Source organism: Opisthocomus hoazin, chromosome 8, assembly GCF_030867145.1.
Source record: "Opisthocomus hoazin isolate bOpiHoa1 chromosome 8, bOpiHoa1.hap1, whole genome shotgun sequence".
Classification (NCBI taxonomy): Eukaryota; Metazoa; Chordata; class Aves; order Opisthocomiformes; family Opisthocomidae; genus Opisthocomus; species Opisthocomus hoazin.
Genome location: NC_134421.1, coordinates 22,470,448 through 22,493,624, shown reverse-complemented (window position 1 = coordinate 22,493,624; position 23,177 = coordinate 22,470,448). Strand labels below are relative to the sequence as shown.

Below are 23,177 nucleotides of genomic sequence, written 5' to 3'. Positions count from 1 at the left end.
AATAATAGCAGTAATTGGCTTCTGGCTGCCACCGCTGCCGGCAGGCTGCTCCAAGCACACGAGCAGCTCCTTGGGCTCAGCTGATCAGTAGAAATGACTCAAGGGAAAGCAACTCAATAGCTTCTGGTTTTGTGCTCACATCCTAATACAGACAGCCTTCCAATGCCCTCCTCCTAGGCTGGCTTTAGAGCTACAAATGTAACGGTGATGTTGCTGAAATGACAGGAAGAAAATGATTTTTCTTGTATGCCAGAACCAGTGCTGGAAGAGAGTGTGATCTTCCCTCAGCTGGGGACAGGGCTTGGGCCCTACCCTGCCTGCACATTGCATCCAGAACTGCCTGCAGAGATCACCTCCAAGGCTGTGAGGGGACTCACAGCTGGAAGAGTAAGAAATGTGATTTACAGAACACAAATACCATATGGCACAATTTCCTCTCATTTCATTCCACTTCATATCTTGTAGTTGAAAAAAAAATATCCCATGCTATCCAGTTTATTGGAGGGGAGTCAGGTTACCATAACAGCAGAGACTACCCCATCAAATCAGCATACACTCACTTCAACTAACAAACGTAAAGATATATCAATCTGTGACCAGGACAGAAGATAAAAACTGAATTGAAAAATAGCATGGAGAAAAGTGGCATTACTCTGTCAAAGGAGGATTTATTCATAAAGCAGGAAAACAGTTTCCAAGCTGTTCAAAACCATCTGTGCAATAAGACATTAATATAGCGAGATCCACATACAAGCCCAGCAATCCAAACAGAATTGCTGCCCCTTTTATTCATGATGGAAACTCTTGAGAAGCGCATCACTGCAGAGTTGACAGGTCCTTCATCTCCATGAGAGGACATGGGTGTGGATTAAGTGTCACTTTGCACAGGTGAAGCAAACATTTTTTTTTAATCGGTGAAGTGCAGAAATGGTCTGAATTCCCCAGAAGAACATGTGTGGGAAGAAACGGGGCAAGGACGTGGAAAAATAGTGGAAATTAATAATACCATGGTTCTTTGAAAGCTGGGAGAGAAGCAACTTGTTCCAAACATCACCAGAGGCGTGTGGCAGAACTAGGAAGCGAATTTCCATTTTCAGACTAGTGTAACACCTCTGTTTAACTCCAAAACTACCTCGCCTCGCGGTGCTCTGGAGCTTGCCTCTGGCACAAGCCAGGTGGTCTCCAGTGGCCAAGGCACAGAGGACCAATACACCCAGATACACCCTGGCACACTGCTGGGAGGGCAGCTGTGCGGCTGCAAGGGCCAGCAAGTCAAAGCCAAGCAGTGATGATCACCGTGCCACTCTCCCTTTGCCTCCTGCCTCTCCTGTCACATAGAGACCCAGGCTGCGAACAGTATGGGAAATCCCTCCTTATCTATTTCACTTGCCTAGAGCAGTGGGGAGGATCCTAAAACAAGCCATTAAACACTGAAGTCCAACTTATTTGTCTCATTTCTTATTTCTTTATTTATTATGACGATTAATGACTTCAAGCCTCCATCTCAGCCTAAAGGTGCAGACAAGACTGGTAGTGTCCTTAACGGAAATGCAGAGCTGAAGTGTTTTTCAGTTAGCACATGCCCCCGCAAAGGGTCTGACTCTTCAAGTAATGAAACAATTACTGTCCAATGTTATTATTTACGAGTTATAACACAGTGGCACTTTCAGCCTAGGGCAAGACCCCGCTGTGCCTGGCGCAATACAAACAATGAACACAGTACATAATCCAAGTGATTTTTGTTTGCAAAGCTATGGCCTTATGCCTGATCCTACTGACGCTGTTTAAAACATGCACGCAAAAATTATATTTATATTACAATTAGCAACAGTAACAGCAGCAGTTGTTCCTCCTATCAGGAGGAATGCAGGTCACTTGGTTTGGCAGTGCCATTCCTCCTTCCCCATCAGTGCTGCAAGGAGCTCACCCTGCCCTGAAGACGGAACACAGGAGGAGAGCATCGGAGGTGGTGCACAGGCTTTGGCTTCCGGCAGATAGCACTGGAAGAGCAAAGTAGGACTCCACCCCTCTCCTACCTCCATGGTTTTTTAAAGGGCAAGGGCAGCCCCTGCCTAGTGCTAGCCTGAGAGAGGAAAGAGGATAACACTTAGAAACAGACTGTACAGACCAGCAACAGCCCCATGTCCTCAAACGTCAGCTCAGGTTTTCCAAGTGAGCTGATGTACAATCTGTCAGCACGGGATGTCACCAAGAGTGAGAGTTTCAACTAAAAGAGGGAGGATGGATGCCGAGTGTTGGGGAAGAAAGTTCTACGAAAGCATGGGATGTGTCCTTAGGCAGCTGATGGAGGCCTCACTGCTGAAGTGATTTACAATTAGATACAAAAAGAATCACATAAATACCGTAGGAAAATTTAAGGTAGATTCACAGTGTCGAAGAATATGATCCAACAGGCTTTCCCTACCTCTTAGCATGCATCTTGTGAGGCTAAATACCTGCCTCCTAAAATACTGGTGATCCAAAGCCTGCTGAAGTCTCTAGAAAGGCAAAATTCCACTGGCCTTCAAATGAGGCCATAAATTTGAGAGAAGGTATGGGGTTTTTAATTTGTTTAAACAATTAAAAACTACTACAGATTTTGCAGATCTGTTGCACACGTTTATACATTTGCCATAAATCCCAGCATATTCCTACAAGCCAGGTGCTGGAAAAGCTTTGTCTTTTCACCCTGTAGGTTTTTGGACATGTTTTTGGACATATTGATACACAATCTTGGCAATACCAATTCATGTGTTGGCTGCAGAAAGATAAGTGTCCTTAACTTTTTTCCCCATAGAAAAACTAAAACATTCAGTAACTTTGCTTGAAGATATCTAAAATTCCAGCAGTTTATAAAGGCAAAAGGAACATGGAACATAATCTGATCTAGAAACTATATAAAAAAAGAAAGTAATCAAAGCACTTTAACTAGTGTCCCATCAATAATGCAATCACACTGCAATATCCCAGTTTTGAAAAAATGTGGGGTTTTTTGTCAGAGCATGTATGTTCTTATTTTCCATCTCAAGTAAATGTGCACAACTTTCAGCTCAGCCGTGCATGAAAGTAAGGGTGCGAGGCAGAGGTCTGTTTTCCAAGGCAATGAAATCCAACTCAGGCCACTACAGAGAGACACACCTATACAAGCAATAGTCATAAAACTGAGAAAAAACAGGAAATAAATCACTTCATATAATGTGGTATTTGAAAGTAAAGGAACCAAATCAAATATCTTCAAGGTTTTGGGTATCTTAATGGGCTACCATTGAGGAAAAAAAAACCGACAACCTAAAAACCCAAACCTTCAAAACCCAAGAATACTCTAGAATATTTAGAATGAAGTATGACAGATGCTATGAAAGTGTCCAGACTGGTAAATTTCAAGTGCATGCAGTTACCACTACTTTCTGGAAATTGTTTACCTAGAAGTGTCCTGGTTTAACCAGGACAAGAAGACATAAAAGGGTCAAAGGACCATAAGCATGGATGGTCTGGAATGATCAGAAGTGATCATATTTTTTGTCTCCATTCTTCCCACTAACGAAACCTGCAGAGATCAAGTCTTGTCAGTGACATGGAATGGAAAATCTCTGTTATTAGCAACATCACCTAAATCCTACCCCTCCAAAAAGTGGATGCCGTTCTTTCTTCTGTATTTCTCCTCTTACAAACTTCTCTTTTTTTGCCTCCTGTTTAGCAAGTGCCAGAAATAGTCAGCCAAGTCATCTTGACTACATGCAACACTGCCTGAAGCCTGTAACCAGAAAGCAAGAGGAAAGCAGTGGTTCTTACAGCTCAAGACTGGTGTAAATTTGCAAGGCCTGAGTGGCTGACACTGTGTTATGTTTTTAAGTTTCCAGAAGAGGGCTACACATGCAAGTGGTTGTCAGAGGTAGAAACTTTGTTTCAGTCATCTCCCTTATCTTTCTACAGTCCTAATAGAAAAAATAGCAAACTTTGACTGTTCTCTATCTCAGAAAGACAGACACCACCAGCTAGGACACAGTCACATGGGGGCTTCTCCCATGGAGGCTCTTCCCTACACACTTTCCAGGCAGCAAGAAAGACTGCTGCAGTGAAAGCCCTACTTAAGCCCTGAAGTTTATCTGCTAGTGGATTCCTTTCTTGTATATTTTCTTACAAGGCTAAAAATGCTTTAGCAGTGAAAGCCATTAATAATGGAGATAATTATGCTGCAGGATTTGGTGTCAAGTTAACTGTTTAAAGAAGTAACAGCAAAACAAGAGTCTGGTTAACACTGCATCCCCTGTGGAACTCAAAATAGCACCTCATTAACACAACAGGGGTAAAATATGGGTTTGCGTTAAACATAGTGCCAATGCAGTCTATCAGCTTTTCTGACAAACAACTGCTCCACTTCTTGCTGTTTCCCCATTCACAGAAGCACAGACATTTCAGGCCAGCAAAGCCCACAGTACGCAGCTCCGATCTCCTGCGCCACAGGAGACACAGAAGTCACCCAGGAATCCCCGCAGAGAAGAGATGACTTCTTTCGAGCCTCATGAGCAAACCCTGACCTCAGCAGTTTGTAGATGAAATAAGTCCCAGGCCTGGTTATGATTTGCGCTAAGGCTGGCCTGCATCCATTCAAGGCTTTTTTTACCCCGCTAGGATAGACTGGAAATACCAGAATAAAGTTCTGTCCCCCTTGGGAAGGAATCTCGTGCCTTGTGTCTGAACCTCTTACTCACTTAAATTCACTCTTCAACACAGATTCCTTGAGGTGCATGAAGAAGGTGAAATTCCCAGGATGCTGCTACTTGTGACTTAAATAGTTATGTGAATCTCAACCTTGAGGAGCAGCAGGCTAGAGGATAACCCAGCACACCTCTAGCCCCAGGAGCAGTATCAATGGATGCATAGTTTTATGGACAAGGCTCCAAAGCCAGAGGGGAGCCCTTCAGATGGAGTGACTGACAAAAACTGAACTGGATGTAAATGCTACAGTCTCAGTCTTCTCAAGAGGAACCATATTAGGTCAGAGGAAGCCAAGAGCAACTGCTCACTGATATTTGCAATAATGCTGTTACAATGCATTACTTTTAAGAAGTTCAAAATCCAAGCACAGATCAGGCTAGTTTTTCTCCAAGGACTTAACAGCCTCCCTTTACCTATATGTTTTTAATATACGTGCTGCATTGTCAGTTATTATGGTTAATTATCCCTTTTTGTGGATTTGAGATCCTATTTCTTAAAACTCCTCCTCCCAAGAAAACTAATGGATGACATAAGAAAGAACTGAGCCCTTGCACTATTCCTTCTTGCAAAGCAGACGTGGGAGCACCCTGGCACACGTCATCCGCACCGCCGGATAAGGAGTCCCTACTACAGGTGCTGTGCAGTGCCTCTACTTTTATCCCAAGAAATCCCGAGATCCTTATACAGGCAGGGAGCTACGTACACATACACATCAGTGGATGAAACCTTCAGACACCGAGTCTAACACAGAAGGCAAGCCCAATTCTCACTGGTTGCTGGCCCACAGGCACACACATGGAGAAAACCACTAACCTACCCCACACGGCCATCTTCTGGAACAACTGACTTCCCTGGTTATTGCCACCCAACACACAGAGTAAGAGTGAGAGTTCCCCGAACAGCAGCTGGCTTAAGATATCTAAGCACATGCATTTAATCCCTGAGTGGCCATCTTTAAAACAAGGGCATGATTTTGTGGCACTTGAGCTTTCTGCAGTCTTCTGGCAGGACACTGTCCTGTATGGCCCTGTAAGAGAGCTGCATTCAAAGAAACAAAAGTGTTGGAATAAGTGCAAAATACCACCATAGTACACTCAAACATATCAGTCATTAAATACTAAGTTCAGTTTATCAAAGAGGATAGACGAATCAACAAAAATGAGTTTGTTCTAGGAGCTGTCTTTGGGCCTTCCTACCTTTGATGCTCCTAATAGAGGTGCGTTGCTTCCGAATACAGCGTTGCACTGTACTACACGACAGATCCCGCCAGGCGCCGAGCTGTACGGACATTACACAATGTCCATACAGCCTCGGACTGTCAGGAGTAACATCTACCATCTTGACAGCATATTTACACACACTAATTACAGCAACATCTGACTAGGAGGAAGTGCTCCCGGGGGCTCCCACCACAGAGCACAGAAGAAGTTGTTAAAGCATTGGCAAGAGGCCTTCTTTCGCATTTCCCCTGAGGAGCTGGACGTTCTCACCAACAGGCTGTAGCCTGATGCTTAGGTACCAATAGTAAGAAAAAGTTCAAGCAGTCCCAGGAGAAATCCAGTCATACACATCCCCTTTACCTCACCATTTGAACCATCTCGCACATGTTTATCTACACAACTTAGAGGCTGTAAACCATCTTCTTTTAAAGAGAGTATAAATTGTCTTATTTAGACCGCTGCATGGTGGCTTTTGTATATTTAAAACCTGTTTGATTACCATTGGCAATTAGCTGACCCCAGGCTGCCCCTGGCTAAAATTCAGCTACCTAAAGTTAGGCAAGGAGTACCCTGAGCCAGGCAGTCGGTCGCAAACTACACTGCAACAGAGCAGGAATTCCTACTGGGCTGCCCAACGCCCAACATTTTGCTGCTTTGCATATAAAGAAAAAACCACATTTTTTAAAATTGATTTTGCTTGTCTTTCTGTTTTCTGCTTCTGGTGTTCTTTCTCAATTCAGTTTTCCCAGTTCTTACTCACATAACATCAGCTGCTTTCTGTCCTCTGTATGCATGTGTTGCTCACACAAACTATTCCTATTCAGGTTTGCTTATAAAAAACAGCCTTACCCTACCCACAAAACGCATCTACTATGGGTGACCACACAGTCAGGGGATAATCAAGTGAAATAATTTATTCCATTTTCACTTAGCATCTTCTGCCCCTCACAAGAACACTTCCACCCCTGAAATCCCAGGTTATTGTATTGTCAACTGCTATTCAGAAACTAAAGAGTCATTAAATCCAAAAATATGTTCTTATTCTGAAGAAATTTCACATTGTCTTCTCTCATAGTCAATACAATAAGAATACACATATGGTGTGGAGTATCTTGGCTATTATATCAGAAAGGAAAACAATATTACATTTAAAGGAAGGAAGGTGACAAACCTCAGCAATTTTAATCCACTTTAAAAATTAGTACTAGAGAAAACAGGCTAGGACCTTTGATAAATTTGTTGTTCATTTATACACTGTTTTGTATAGAGGCATTCAAGTCAGCACCAGTGAAACTGGTCTCCTGGCCAATTTTTCAAAAACATATGATAATAGATTCATAAACTGAGTCAACTGCTAACTTGAGCAATGAATGCTCAAAACAAGTCCTTGCAAAACAAGAGATGAGTGAGGAACACAACAAATATATTTGGAACATTGTAAATGCAAGTCTTTCTGTGTTTTTCCAAATTGAAGGAAAATTGAGGTACATGAAGCCAAACGACTGGGTTTACCAGTAAATGCTGCAGACAAGGACTACAGAAATGCCGATTGACTTATTTTCTGATCTTGCATGAACTTCAAAAGTAAAACAACTCCAGCAAATACTGGTATTATCACATACAGCTCATCTAATTAATCACTGGTAGTTATTACTGCCAAACTCTTGACAGTCAGGATACAAATACAATCCGTCCTATGTTAACAGTCACCTCTGCAGGCTGACTACAGCTTCTTCAGCACATACACATACAGCTTGCTGTCACAGAGGCAAAGAATAAGGCCTGTGTAAGAGGGCAGAAGACACAGTCAAACTAAAAACCATTTGACTATCTGGACATCTTCACTCCTAAATCACAACCACAGCAGACCACCTAGCCCTGGCTGGAAAAGCAGATGAAAGCAATATCTAAATAGAGGTAAGTTCTACTCAGGAAGCCAACAGTGTTCCCTAAGCAGTCCAGAAGGATAATGTCCTCTCAGCAAGGTGAGAAGGGTTAGATAGGTACCGTTTACTTGGAGAGGCAGAAGATTTCTGTCTGGATGTAGCATCTGCAGGAGCTACCCCTTGGAGAGGAACAGAAGCATGAGCTGAGCAGCAAGGACCTGAACAGCACTGAAGTCAGACTACAGGACTGTTTCCGTTTCTGGAAGTGCAATCCAGCAGTGGTCTGTCTGCTAAAGATAGCCTGAGAGCCTTCCTCAAAACCAGACTCCTCCTCCTCCTCTTCTTGTGTGAATGCAAAGTCTCTTGTGCTGTGGGAGCACGTCGTGCTCAGACGTCAGGTCTGTCAGCGACCAGCCTACCTGCCCTGGCTCTCCAGGATAGACAGACCCTGCAGGAGGGCACACTGTGCCTACAGTTTTTTCTGGAGGCTGCTCTTTCAGAGCAAAGATGTGTGGGCAACCTTCCCAGGTTTAATTTTGATAGCCCAGTATTCACAAAAAGGCTGCAGACCCTGTAGGAATACACAGGAAGCAGAAACTGCAAGGAGGACCTGGGTTTACTCTTTTTCCACTAATGCATTTTTTTCTTTATAAACTTCATTTAAGTCTATAAAAAGATGTAAACTAGCTGGAGTTTTCATCACAAAATTTCTAAGGCCAACAAGGGATAGATAAACCCTTTGCTGCTCCTCCATACACAGTCACACACAATCAAGTTTAAAGTTCAACAGGCATGAGCCCTTACAGCTTGCAGATGCCCTCAGCTCTCCCAGGGAGAGACTGGCCATGTCTCATTCTCAGGCTATTATAAATAAGAGCAAAAAAGTAAACCAAATAATTTGACTAACACACTTCTTGATCAAACAAAAAAGTAACGCAATCTTCATTGCTTCTGCACTGCATAGCAAGCTTCTCTGAAGGACTGCAACCACCAGCTTGCCTTTTTTTCTTTTTTATAATGTTATTTTTTCCCAAATATTCTAGGTCTTTTATTCAGCGTTCATACCTGCTATCTGCATTAGCTGCATCCAAGGGGCACAATATGCATAGCCTTACTACACCCAGTTGCAACGGTTTCGGCACTGCAGGTTGTGTTAGGTGTATCTCACAGACGTAGCATTCACTCCCTGCTGCACCGAGTACAAGGCACGTTCTGGCTCCTGCCTCACACCCATCTTCGGTCAAGCCTGAGTTATACCATGCACAGCTGTCCCTCTGCCACGCTGGGCACCCATGTGCTGTACACAGCTCATAAGTGTGATTTATGGTCTCCCTGAGCAGAGCCCAACACTAGGGGACATGGAGCAGGAAAGGGGCCACAGCCCTATGTTCTTGGAAAGGATGTTTCACAGTGACACTGTTCCTTCTCCTCAGTCCCACTACAAACCCCCAGATGTGGTTAAGTGCTGCGGCCATTCCCTGATCACACAACCAACAAGCAGCCCATCACATCATCCAACACGTGGTGCCTCTCTGCTGGGAAAAAAATATGCTGCTCTTCAACCCTGAGGTTACTGGGAGTTATCGCTCTCAATTTTCAGTGTTTGGATCTTACCGTGTTTAGGGAGGGTCAACTAGCCGTTAGATAGACCACTCCTTTTTCAACAGAAAATATAAACCCTGGAGCACACATAAAAAAGGCTGCCTTGTTTTTTTTTTTAAATAGTCTCTAATGTTCTAAAGGAATTAGATAACAGCCATAATGGCCCCACCTACTCTTGAACCTTTCTGCTGCCAGAATGTTTTGTGTAATAAATCATGAAAGCACTACATTACTCCAAAGCTAAAAACAGCGCAGAGTTAGGAGGCAGCACAGAGCTCTGCATACAGAATACACAGAGTCCTGTTTGGTAACATCTGCACTTGGTCCAATTTTAAGCTTCCTCACGTGGGATAATGAACCCAAATGAGGAGGGAAAGGTTCACAGGGTTATTACAGCACGGACTGGCTTTCAAGCCTTTTTCCTTCCCACTTCATTTTCATCACATTTTGATTTGGGTTGGACTAGCTCCTGGAAAGGGTTCTGCTTAACAGAACACTGAAGGCATCACGTACTTTTCCCCAAAGCCAAGACAGTTTGCTGAAGGGTTGCGAGCGAGTGCAGCTGAAGGGCAGGATACAATATGATCTTTCCTCAAATCAGGGGGGTAAGATCAAATCACTTCTTCCAGACCTGGAGAGAGCGCTTCTGAAAAACCGGTCCCACTATCTGTACAGGGGCTATAATACTGATTTAAAATTTAAAATGAGTAGCAAGCACTGATCACAGTGGTGGACTGGATAAGGGAGCTCATTCCTGCTGAGAGCTGACACGTTGTTCCAGTTGGATCCCAAAGCCCAGTCCCAGGCACTCTCACTGCAAGTGATGGCTGTCCACGCCGAATAAATAACCTGGCTAAATGTGACACTCGCCTGCCTTCGCCGTGCTAACCAAAGGGGCCAGCTGAGATCCTCTGAGCTAGGGAAACGGTTGACTGACAATATCCAAGGTTTATTCATAACAAGAGGTTTGAACATCTGCTAGGGACAACTCTGGGTAACAGTCATGAACAGAATTTTTAGTCTTTAGGCTTCGAGAACAATTTTAGTTACAATAGATGAATTTTGTAGATGGCTGAAAAATAGACCCTGAATATCAGCACACTCTTCAATTGGATAAAGCAGTATATTTCAGCTGTTGACACTGAAAAAGTTTTTGGGACAGATTCGTATCAGGGAACCAAAAATAATAAATCAAATGTGATTTTTTTTTAATGTCTTCAAGTAGTCCTACCATCTAAGAACTGAATTTCAGCGACAGCTGAAACTCACAGGGAGCTAATGAAAGTACAGCTGCAGGCTGCTCGTCCAGGGAGTTTTAACACCCACAGCTGCTGGAAAGCACATGGACCAGCTCTCAGATTTCTGGCAGGCTTTACTGCTGCACTTTTACCATGTAAATAACCCTGTGTGATGCAAAAACATCTTAAGGGTTCTTTCCATGTCCCAATGGTATTGTTCTTTCTAGGCCAGTCTGCTAGATGTCTGATCTAAGTCGCCAGCCAGGCTGCCCTAAGATCTTTCCCTCAAATGTCTCCATGTTTTCTTCTGTGACTGATTTACTGGAACAAGAAAAAATGAAAAGCCAAACCCAAAATTGCTACTCACAGATGTGCACAAACTGCAATTACGTGAAAAAAATCAAATGGAGCCACCTCATTAAGAGCTGATTAAATATGCGAGTACCTCTTCTAAAAAAAAAGTAGAGAAAAGAGAACAATTAATGACTGACACTATTTTAATTAATAGATATTAAGGCCAGCAAGACTATTGTACTTACCAGCCAGTCTGATCTGCAAAACACCAGCCATAGAAAACCTCAGGACTCTTCTGTTTCCACTGAACTATTTTTAAGCCTACACACAGGCATTCGTTAAGCACATTCATTTAGTCCTTCCATCATCCTGCACTATTCCAGCTTAATTATTTATTACAGGTACAACAAAGGAAGATGATTTCATCTCTCACACCTTGTACTTTTTGGGACTTTCTCTGCACGCTGTAAAACCAGCAGAGTTACGAAAGGCCTGATCTGCTTTCTATAGCACTGCTTGGCATTCCAGTCACAAACCAGCACCAAACCATAATCCCGACTGAGGAAAACCTGAGGGACAACTAAAACATACCAGTAGCACTTAGCTCACTAGCACTTTCAGTCCATTTCCCACTCAATTAAGTTTCCCTTTTTAGAAACAATTTTATCTGTGTTTCCTGTAAATACATTCTGTGCACTGTTTTCTGTCAGGTATCTCAATCAGATTGTAACTCCACAGTGATATAAGAAGTCTAGTGTAGCATTTACCCTCCACCTAGGGACCATCACGCTACCTGCTTCAGTGCAAACCAGGTTAACCTTGCAGAGCACTCTCCCACTTGAACAGTTAACACATAACTGCCAATTAATACTAAAGTGTGGGCCATTGGTGACAGCATCATGGTCTAATTTGGCTTACTTATGTAGAGATTGTGTCTGCATGTCCATCTATTTCCAGCAGGCAACCTTAATAAATGTAACAAAAAACCCCATCCAAACTCAGAAATTATTTTTTACTTTTAAAATGCAGTATTTTCCCATATGTCTAGCACATCAGAACCATCAGATTAACTCTCCTCCTTCAGTCACAGGAGTATTTCCTCAGTTTCAGTCCCCTTGGACTTGAAGCCAGACCCAAAATACACTTTGGACCTGGATGGGTAGAAAACTCCAGGGAAAATAAAAGTTCCAGGCATGGACATTGCCATGGCTGCTAGGGAGGAAATAGGAGATGCAAAACCAAAATGAGACTCCAGGGGCTGACATTCCTTCCTTACCTTAATCCCAGGCTGCTGTGGAACCAAATACCATTTGTCATAAACACCATGGTCATGAGGACCATATAGAGGCCCTGGAGGTGGAGCAGTCTCCACTCACAGAGGCTAGGAGGGCTCCACAGTTATCAAAGCATGACAGGATGACCCAAAGGAACAAAATCACTAGCTGATCCCAAGATTTGCACACAGATTTCAAGGCAAAAATCAACACAAATGGGTAACTTCTTGAGCTAGACTCCAAAGATTGTTAAAAAAGAAACTTACAGTGTTTTTCCTCTACAGATGCAGGGAAACAAGGGAAAAAAAGAGCCAAAAAATGGAGTTGAGGGAAGGAGGCACGTAGGAGTTCTCCAAGTCCAAGGTCTAAGTATTTACAAAAAAAGGTTTATTAACAGAATTCTGGCACAAGAAGAACATACAGAGTCTGTAATAAGGATCTCTGCTAGGAGGCAAGGGTTGTTCTAATTTTTTTTTCCTGTCAGGAAGTATTGGGTTTTGATGTGTGAGGTTTTTTGGTTTGGGTTTTTTTCTTGGGGGGGGGAGTGGTGTGTGTGTGTTCATGATAGGACTGTTTCGCTCCTTAAAGCATTGCTTTAATTAAGAGTTGAGCTCTGCAATCTAAGGATCCTGTATCATGCATAACCACTGGCTTAAACTGGGTTGAATCACGAACTCAATCATATATGTAAAATCGAAGACAACAGTGAGATTAAACACTATCTCCATTATGACAATTTTGCAAAGTGTCTTCTACTGAGAATTTATTTTTATAAAATACAACCGTTATCTCCATGCTATGGATATCTGGGCTGTTATTCTAAAAATAATTGAACTATTTTTCTTCAGTTCAGGAAGTTCAATTTTATTAAGTGACTGCAAAGCAATCTACAAGATTCATAAGCAAGTCATGAAGACTGCAGGCTTATACTGGCACAGTCAACTTGCACGGTAAAAGGAGAGATTAAGCTTGTTGTCTTAATTGCACTTGTGTAATCAGTTTATTTTGGATACTGAAGAATTGAACAAAACGATGCTTTCATTTAATTTAAACACTAACAAAAATTAACATTTGGACTTCTAGCTAAGCAGCCAGAAATTACTTCCACTGCTCGTAGTGCAGTGCTCATACTCTTGCTATAAATAAGTAGCCTAATGACATCCAAATCATCCAGTAAGTCGAAACAGGGACACAAAATGAAAAACTATTTTAATACTCTTGCCATTTTAGCATGCCAGAAGTTAATCAGTGGTATTAACATTTGAGTTCTGCGACCCAAACCGAGGTTGGTGTCAACGACTCTAGACAGTATAAGGCTGCAGAGCAAGGCTAGTCAAGGCAGAATTTCAGTATTTTAAAATGCCAAGAGAGTCACTGATATTGAAGACCCTGTTTTAAGAAAACAATCAGGAGACTTGTATACTTTTGAAGTTTTTGTCTTCTGGTTCACAGGTCTCTAAATTCTTGTTTTCCCAGAGCGTGAGAAACTAGAAATGGTATTTAAAGGCAAGAACTGAGCGTAATCATCCCCAAAAGAAGTCACTCTAAAACCAGCAGAGTGCAGCGAGCATCCCTGTGAGTTCATGCTGCTATTAATATAAGCAACCTGTTTAGCTAATATTATATTTAATCTTCATACAATGCTTACCGAGGGGAAAAAATTGAATCTTGTAAGAAAGTTATTGCATTTAATATTTCCCATGACATCCCGCACATGGTTTGCTGATGCATCTCCAGGAGGCTGTAAGAGGAGAAAAGCAGCCTCCATCCCTCTGAGCGCTAACTGCAGCATTACTGCCAGACCTTAACGGGGAGGGGAGGAGGCAGCTGCCTGCAGTCCCACCTTGGCAAAGCAGGGCCCAGCCTCAAGAAAGGAGGAGCCTAAATCTTCTAGGAGGCAAGACCTAGAGTCTGCTGGCTTGGGTTGGCACAAAAGAGAGTCACCTTTAATTCTAGAACTAGGCCCTACTGTTCCTCTGGGCTTTTTTGGTCCCCTCAAAGTGTTTTTTGCAGCTCGGCAGCGAAGAAGGCCAGCACCATGGTGGACTTTGATCCCAAGTGTTTGCTGGAAGGCTACTTGAGCTAACTTTCTCCCTCTTGCCTGCATGCAGACAGCCTTTCTACCAAACCTGTCAAACACACCCAGAGAAAGTGCCACTGTAACTGTGTTGAGGTAAAAGACCTAGCAGCCAGCTCAGCTCCATGGACACCACAGCCTCCTGGAGATCTTCACCGCTGATCCAAAGGATCAGCCCTAAATAGCAAGCTCTGTAGCAGCCAACAAAGAAATCCAACCAGAAAAACTCAATGGGAGATACAGTGGTCAAGCTGAGACTGCGTTTTCTCCCTGTTTGAAAAACTCCAACAAGACTAGAGACTGCATACACACTAGTTAAACCCCAACTGAGGCAACAAAAAAAATACGAGGATGGAGTATTTATAACACATACAGGCTCTCTAGGCCTCTCTACAATTATGAATGCCTGCTTGTTTCTAGAAGAAACCCAGTATACTTGTCCGTCCAATGAGATCACAGCAATGCATTTCAGAGCTCTGTTTTGGATGCCTTCTGCTCAACAGATCTCTGTTTTGGCCAGACCATAGGACAGGCTGCCCAGAAAGGCCACGGAGTCTCCATCCTTGGAGACACTCAAAACTCAACAGCGACATAACGGAACCACCTGCTCTAACTGGGCCTGCTTTGAGCAGGTGGTTGGAATGGAGGCATCCAGAGGTCCCGTCTAACCTACCTGATTCTGTGACTCATCTCTCCCCTGAAACTAGCAAGCTGAAACTGTGCAAGACGTTAACATGAAAAATAATGAAATTAAGAGTTAAGGGAGGTTATATTTGGTAGGGTTAAGATACAGAAGAAATCTTAAACCGAAAATTTTGAGGAAAGACAAGAACAGATAAGGGTTTCACTAACTCCTGCTCTGCTGTTATCCAGACCAGTCATTCGCGGTTCGCCATAGGCAGATACTATTTTAAGAAAGAGGCTTGAAACTTTAAAACTAAATATAACTTTTAAACAGCAAGAGAAATATTCTGAAGTGTTTTGTGCTTAGTGAATTCTTTTATCTATTAGAGCTCAATTCAGCTCTCATGAGGTCACAGTCCATCCATTAATTTTAGTGCAATTTGGATCACGACCTAAATTAGTTGGCTGATCAGCCTGTCTTTTTAGTCTCAGTATTTTGGGTAGTCACAGTCATGGCCAACACTGATTACAAATAGTCCCTCTCAGGCCATTCCACTTTTGGTGAGGTCCCTGTTTTTCAGGAGGTTAAGTGACTGCATCAATTCAAGCAGTAAATCATTGACTTTAAAGTGCATTTACTTGCTCCCTGTTGCCTGAGTTCATCCACCTGTTTTCTTCAACTGTGGCACCTAAATTGCTGTCCAAGGACTCTCTATATTCTGTGCGAAGAGAAATGAGTTGTCATTTAAAAGCTTCAAAATCTTTGGAGTGAATTTGGGCTGATGTGTCTGGATGTCCCAGTAGTAACAGCTACAGACAGATCAATGCTTTTGCGTCAGAGATAGGACTCTGCTTTCTGACTCCCACTGTTTTTGAAAGTAGACTACCACAATATTCCCTGGCACAGTAATTCACTAAATAAAGGACACTGTATTCAGCAGTGATTATGGAAAGTAAGCTTGACAGAAATTTTCCATCAAAAGTATAGGCAGAAAACACGTTTCTGTAAAAACGCAGTGAAAATTGAGACGAAATAGCTAATAATTACCTCCGCATAAGAGACAGAAGAGACTGTGTTTGGGAACTTCCATTCAACAGAAAATTTGCTGTCTTTCTGGGAGCAACAAATACTCTGACTGATCAGTAACTTCCTGGCCCCGTGGAACTTCAGTTCATGGGAAACACGGAAACAGGAGAGGAAATGAGCTCTCGCTTTGCAAGCACCCAGAAGGCTGTAGAGTGTTACAGAAAAGCTAATGAGGCTTTATCAGAGACAGTTCATGTCAGTCTTCCTCCCACGACAGGATAAAGGCCTTTCTGGGCAAGACAGAAGAAGGAGATGCTCTGTATCTTCAGTTAATATACAGCTTTTTTTATGCTCTTTCATAATACAAAACCAAGAAGTGCTTCTCCGCAGTTCCCTGCCAAACAGGAAGGCTGTACCGTGGGACACTCGCTTAGGTCTCAACTGAGACCATGAAATAGAGAACATGCATTTTCTATACACAGTAACAGCAGCATCTGGAAGGTGCTGCAAGCACAGGGGAGGACAGAATTAGAAATTAAAAGGATTTGAGAAATTGGTTGGAATGGATTTAAAATAAGATGATAATACAGCATGAACAAATGAAGAAGTTATCAGCTGCACAAATGCAACACAGGGAATGGGTGGATGTGGAGATCAGACAGGGTCACAAATACATGGCCGTGTCATGCTGTTGCAAAAACGAACAGACAAACAAATGAGGATCCTAGAACAAACTCCACCTTGGAATCCATAAATATTTTTTTCATCTGTAGATGTTAATGCTTTAGCAAGAGTATTGCCTGGGCACCACACTTCTCAGAAAGCACGGACCGCCGCAGGGTGGCCAAAGAAGAACCTATATAATTAAATCTAATGGGAAAAGTAACTGGGGTTGTTGTGTTTAGGCCAGAATTCTTCTACTTCTGATCTCTGCTACTGCTCAGGATCCCTGACCATACTGCATGTTCCACATGACTCCCATTCCCATTATTCATCCTGCATCACACAGACTGGTCAGATCAGATTTTCCATACTGCAGCATGAGAAATTTTGTTCCACAGAAACCCCAGTTCCTTTAACAACCACATAGCACTGTTCTCATAGGGAAATGCATCGGCAAGTTTTAAACAGAACAGCCAGCATCAGAACTAGAACAGAGGCCCAGGGTTCAGATCACCCCACTAAAAGCACAGCTAACTTCCTTCTTGCCTACACCCTTTATTTCAACGTACAGCCAGAGCAAAGGTGGGGCTGTGACCTTCAAGCTGTTCCCTCTGTCCCAGATGACTTGATTGATACAGAAAGGACAGAGAGGCACAGCAGTCATTCGGTAACATTACAGTTTCTACTGTAAAGTGACAGGGAGAAAAAAATTCAGATAAAAAAGAAAAGGAGAAGCAGAAATGGCATACTTACAGAGGCAGAACAAAAAAGCCAGCAGCAGGAGAGAGTTGCTGCTAATTGAAGAACTCCCTGCATCTGACAGTCCTAGAGAGTCCAAAGGCACTCATGGGCAACTCTAGCATCAAAAAGAGCTCCAAAAGAAATATAAAAGCATCTCTTTTCTTTTTGTGTTAATTAATCTGTCAACCAAGCGTACAAAAATCAAAAGCAACAGATGTCTTGGAAGCGGCATGAAAATTCACAGGGTCCAGGCTTGTTTGCCTACTTCACTAGTACATCAAAAACTTCAGAGTTTCATCAAACAGCCTTGACATTGTCCTACTGTGTGATGCTGCAGATACCCATGTTCTCAGCTCACTAAATGCTTGGGAAACATTATACCTTAAGAGGAGACAAGTAAGAGTGATGGCTCAGGAATCTCAGCTCCTCTGGCTGAGGGAATGTTATGGAAATGTCTCGAGAAGATAAATTTATCTCCAACAAGATAGCATAAACTGTCATCATTTCAATGCCAGTCCCTGTAGGAAGCTAAGGCCACCCTGCACTGCCTCAGAGTGTTTTTTATTTACTGTTTTCAGTAAAACTTGAAGTTCTTTTGCCGTGGGCAAGATCTCCACAGCAGCATCTGCTCTCCTGCCAGAGTCCACCAGCGAGGCTGGCTGCGCTCCCAGACCAAAGGCAAGGGACGTGGCGAGGAAAAGCTCCACTGCCAGACTGAGAGGGACCTCTGGCTCCCCGCAAAGCCAAGCCCCAGCCGCCACGCCGGCTTCACGTGGGTGCCCGGCGCCGGAGGCAGGCAGAGCTTGCTCTGCCCATGCCACACCAGGCTGGCAGCATGCCTGCCTCCTCCCGCTCCACCACCCCTTCCCTTGCATCAGCAAAGGTAACACAGAGGCCATGGCAATTTCTGTATGAATGCACATCGTGCAAGATATCTGCTGGCTCACAAGCCCTTCTTTGTTTGCCTCAGATGCTGCTGCCCGATAAGAAAAGCAGAACCACTTCAGCCTTCAGAAAGGGCAGTGCTTACAAAGGCATCCCCATCGCCCGGTCCTTACTGACAGCAGGCTTGGGCTGGAGCGCAAATGCAAGCCATCTCTCCTTCAGTTTGCCATGAGGGCCAAAGGAAAGAGTTTCAAACTTCAGCATGAACCAGCATATTTAATACATAGTTGTCATCAGAACACTTCTGGTCAACCACATGAAATTTATTCATTACTAATTTTCTATTTGGGGGATCATTCTAATGACAAATCAGGGATGAATAATGAAATGAAAGGGGTAACACTGGAAAATATTATCAACAAATCTCTTTCTCATGGTGTCTTGCAGGATAATGCACCACCATATGAAGTTTTATGGCCACAGGTTAAGTATTTGCTCCACAGGGCATGTGAAAAACGGGGGGAGAACACAAAGCTTTTTGCCCCTTTCTCCCCAGCTCTCCTCCCCATTAATCAAAGCATGGCCACTCCTGTGGCATGTACAGTAGCTCTGTGAGCAAGTCTCTCCCTTTTGGATATTTTCTCCATCTGAGAGCACCATTCTGCAACCCTCCAACAACAAGAAATGAATCAGAGCCCCGTCTGCATCTGCATAGGTGATACAGGTCTGGGAAGAACAGTTCAAAAGACTATGAAACAGAAAAATAAAAGTGCAAAATCTACAGGTATCGAGAGGAACCCAGTAATAACCTGCTGGGAGCACACAGATTCACTGGAATGAGATTATGTGCTGTCATTTTCCATCAGTTCTCTCAACCAATTGCAGCATTTGATATATACAAGCAAGATTCTCAGGCGATGGCAGATGATCACAACTCATTTGTTCCATCATTTGAAAGTCATTAGGATTAGAGTGCTGCATGCACCAGAAGCATCAAATCAGGCACTCATCACAGGATCAGTCCCCATTATCCTCCATGGTTTTGCAAATTAACACTGCAAATTAAGTATTTTAGTGAAAGAACTTTTAATTTGTTTTCTTGGTTAGCAATGATTTAATCATGCCTGCTTTTAAAGCACAAGATGATCAGAAGTTCTCTTTTTTGTATAGCTAACAAAGCTGTAGCTAACAAAGCAATATTTTACTGCTCCATGTTCCAATTGCAAAATTATGATGTGAACGTAGGAACTAAAATTCAAATCAAAACTCATTATCTTAGTTGTTATTAAACCTGTTAATAATACTTGCATTACCAAGGATTAGTAGAAACAGTAGAAGAGCACAGTTCACAAACAATCACAAGTAGCCGGAAAGTGGGAAAATGCAGCAGTACCAGCTTTCAAATCATTTTACCCATCTGCCCTGTAAATCAAGGCATTCTCGAACTCCAGGGTCCCAGCCTGCCAAGTACTACATACATTGCTAAATCAAAGCATTCAGAAGCACAATATGGGCTAAACAAACTTTTACGATATTTTGATTTGTTGACCAATGACAGATAAACTATAACACCGTGGAAGCACAAGTACCACCAAGCATGGAGCAAACAGGCTCTGTAGGCTTGCCAATTCACTTGACTATCATAGTCTTCAACATAAAATGTAGTATTCTGGCTTCAGCTTGCTGGATTTATTTACAGACTAAGACAATTAACACTGGGAGAATAAATCTGGGGAATACGTCTCCTCATTCAGTATGCCTCAGAAAGACAGAAAATTTTTTTGAAGTGTTGCCATGTACAAGAAAATATACAGAATGATAAACAGAAGAAGCAGAAAAGCACTGCACAGCGTATGGTTTATGTAAATTGAAACTGAAGTCTGTAGATGGACAACGAAAACAAAAAGTAACATTCCTTGGGTTCTATTCACTTGGAACACAAAGTTGGAATTGTAATAGCAGGTGTTCTCAGATATATGTTTGAATGCCAGGAAATTACTCCAGTACAATTTTTGTCTACTACAAAGTATGCATTAGTAATTTAGCTCAAAATGTCAGTATTTCTAGGTCTCCCAAGTTTGCTTCTTTTTTCCCCCCAGGCCAGTTTATCTTCTGCTACCACTCCACGTACTGTACACACAGCATCTTCTACACAGTATGCCACAAAAAAAAAAAAAAAACTGAAAACAGCTAATAAAAAATGGTAAAAGAAAACCTTTTAAAACTGTGATTCTTTCCCCAGATGTTATCACGGATTAACACCACACCCCCCACACCCCAAGTGAAAAAGGAGAGAATGGAGATGTAAAACACGCGTAACGCTAGACCTATGCATTTCCAAAAAGAGAGGCTGCCACACAGGAGTAAATTATTTTCTCTCTGTGCAAAAAGTACACAAACACTACTGAAAATAGAACTATATGTCATTAGCCCCCTCATATCCCATTCTGTGCAGGCCACTTCAGAGCAACGCGTGTCCCCTCTTTCCCTGCTGTATATGATCTCCGAAGTCGCTGGTATGTTGATAGACTCCAAACACCATTTGGAAAGTCCATTTTGAACTGTTTTCATACTGCAGAGCAGTTGCAGCTCCAGTTCAACAAGGTGCTTCAGCCTATAGTTCCAGGAGGTCACTGAAAGAAGTGAGCCAGTTTACACACTTCATCCTTTAATGAGTTAGAAGTTTAAGAGAAGTTGTGATTTCATACAAAAAGTCAGCCTCATGGCTTCTCCACAAGCCACGTACGCTGCCCTAATTACTTCAAGTAACTAAATTCAGTTGTGTAATTCTGAGCCAATTATTTTCTTTTTCTCTCCAAGTAGGGAATCAGGACTTTAATGCAGAATGTGCAGATGCACACATCCAAGTGTGTGCATTTGCTTATGCATATGTTCATGCTTCATAAAGCTTCTGCTAAGGTTTGATTCTCACTGGATCATAAATATCTGAAGAACATTGAACTCAGAGGATTTCCACAGAGTAAACACTTTAAACCTCAGAGCTGGATTTTCTTTCCTGCTGTTATGCAAGCAGTTTAAAGCAGTGAAATACATTCTGGAACTACCAAACACATGTACCAGGACTTGTCACATAGTGACTGATTTCTCCATCTTCCCAACGAGATCACAGATACTCATTTCAGCCAAGGATTGCATACTCTTACCATCTACCACAGCCAATTCTTTTTTTTCCTAGTCTGTGGGCCCGATACAAATTTGTTCCAACCTGAAATCAGAATTCAAGCGAAACGCTCCATGGTAAATCAATATTCACCAACCAAACACCTCTCTTGGGAAAGATCAGGCAAGATTTTTGCCATCTGATCTTCCCAGAGGAGTGAGGACAGCTTTAGTTCTGCTTTGCACTCCTTTAGAACAAACTGCTGAAAAATTCAGGTAAACACACAGTTTCACCTATCTCCCAGCCACGGCTGTCTCCCTCAGATAGCTCTAAAAAAGGAAATTTTCACCTTTATAGCCAAATCCTTTAGTTCTGTGACAGGATTTATAACCAGCAGAAGCAGCTCTTAATAATCTCATCATGAACCTGCAATGAATTCAAGCCTGAATCCAATTCTGCAACCATTACCTCTGAAGCCATAGGACCACTTGTTAAGGGGAAAGGTCTCTACAAATATCAGTAAAAGCTGTGCAAGTGAGTCACCAGCTTAAGCTTGTTTCATTCCAAAAGTACTTTCAGGAAGTTTGTGTCTGTCCACATGCTCTCCTGGGGGGAAAAAAAAAACACAACTCAGAAGCAAAAATAACAGAAGCAATTCATTCTTGTTTTGACTGCAAAGAATAGCTAAATTCATTCCAAGCACAGAATCAGGCTGGAAAGTAATACAAGAATGTAATTCCAGTGGAAAGTAGATATCTTGACTCTAAGAAGAAGTTTGAAGGCAAAACCACCTCAGATAACTATCTTGCTTTAAGTAAGAGAGTCATTGCTACTTTCCCACACAGCTATAAATCAGGACCCCATATATGCAATAAAAAGCAAGAAGCTCATGTATCAGCCGACAAAACCAAAAAAACAAAAGCTATTCCAAATGAATAAGAAAATGGTATCATCTCTATAAGCGGATGGGGATATTTGCCCTTCATTTTACACTTCTTAAAATCATGTCTGTCTGTATCTGGTTTCCAAACTGTTTTTCCCAGACTTGTCAAGCACTACACCTCTGGGCCCATGTGCAGTGAAGTAAATTCAGAGTGGAAAAAAAAAACCAAACCAAAGACTTGCTCCTATGAAATACACAGGTGAAGACATGTCTTCAGGACAGGTGCAAATATTTCTGCACTTCTCACCTCTTACACACCTTGGTGTCAGCCTCAGGTAGCTTTCTAGACCTCCCTCTGTCATAATATGTCACACAGAGCTCTAAGCTTCTTGCTTGTAGTCAGCATTGCGAAGTGCAGCTCCGTGTGCAGGACAGCAGAGCAGATGCCCCCAGGCACCAGACTGAAAGTAAGTGAAGACGTTCTTAGGAGCCAGGTAAGACAACCAGCGGGGAGCAATGAAGCTGTGAAATCAGCATGAAGAAGCCCTTCTAGGGGCTGTGATCAGTGTCCTCTTTTCTTGGGGGTCTAGGGGTATCTCACCCCAGTAATCTGTGCCCACTACGAGGCCAAAACAGTCCTTGCAGAGTGTCATGCTATGTTGGTGGCTGCTTCTTGAGGCAACAGGAGTGCCAGAGCAACACGCCCGTGAGACAACACATGCTGTTGAGAAAGCAATATGAGGATCTCCTCCTCTCCTTTCCCACAGAGTACTGGATGCTGCTCATGGTCTGCACACACTCAGTTACAGACATGCTAATTCCTGCTTTGAGATTTTTCCAGACAAAGGCAGAGGTCCCCATGCTCAGTGGGTCCTTACTGGCACGTGCACAGCCACACACAGGACCTCAGCTCGGGATACAGA

General features: G+C 42.7%; 1 protein-coding gene across 7 annotated transcripts in view; it reads right to left on the bottom strand.

Moving 5' to 3' along the window:
• Nucleotides 1–23,177, bottom strand: part of TMCC3 (transmembrane and coiled-coil domain family 3) — a 148,369-nt gene that overhangs the window by 97,272 nt on the left and 27,920 nt on the right. The window contains exon 3 of one of the 7 annotated variants that reach the window (XM_075428442.1): nt 21,840–21,977. The exons of 5 other annotated variants lie outside the window; for them this stretch is intronic. In XM_075428442.1, coding sequence (XP_075284557.1) covers nt 21,840–21,851 — 12 coding nt within the window. In that variant the 5' untranslated portion in view covers nt 21,852–21,977. Of the gene's footprint in view, nt 1–7,946; nt 8,035–21,839; nt 21,978–23,177 lie in introns of those variants that run through there. One more of the 7 variants, XM_075428447.1, reaches the window with a different exon arrangement.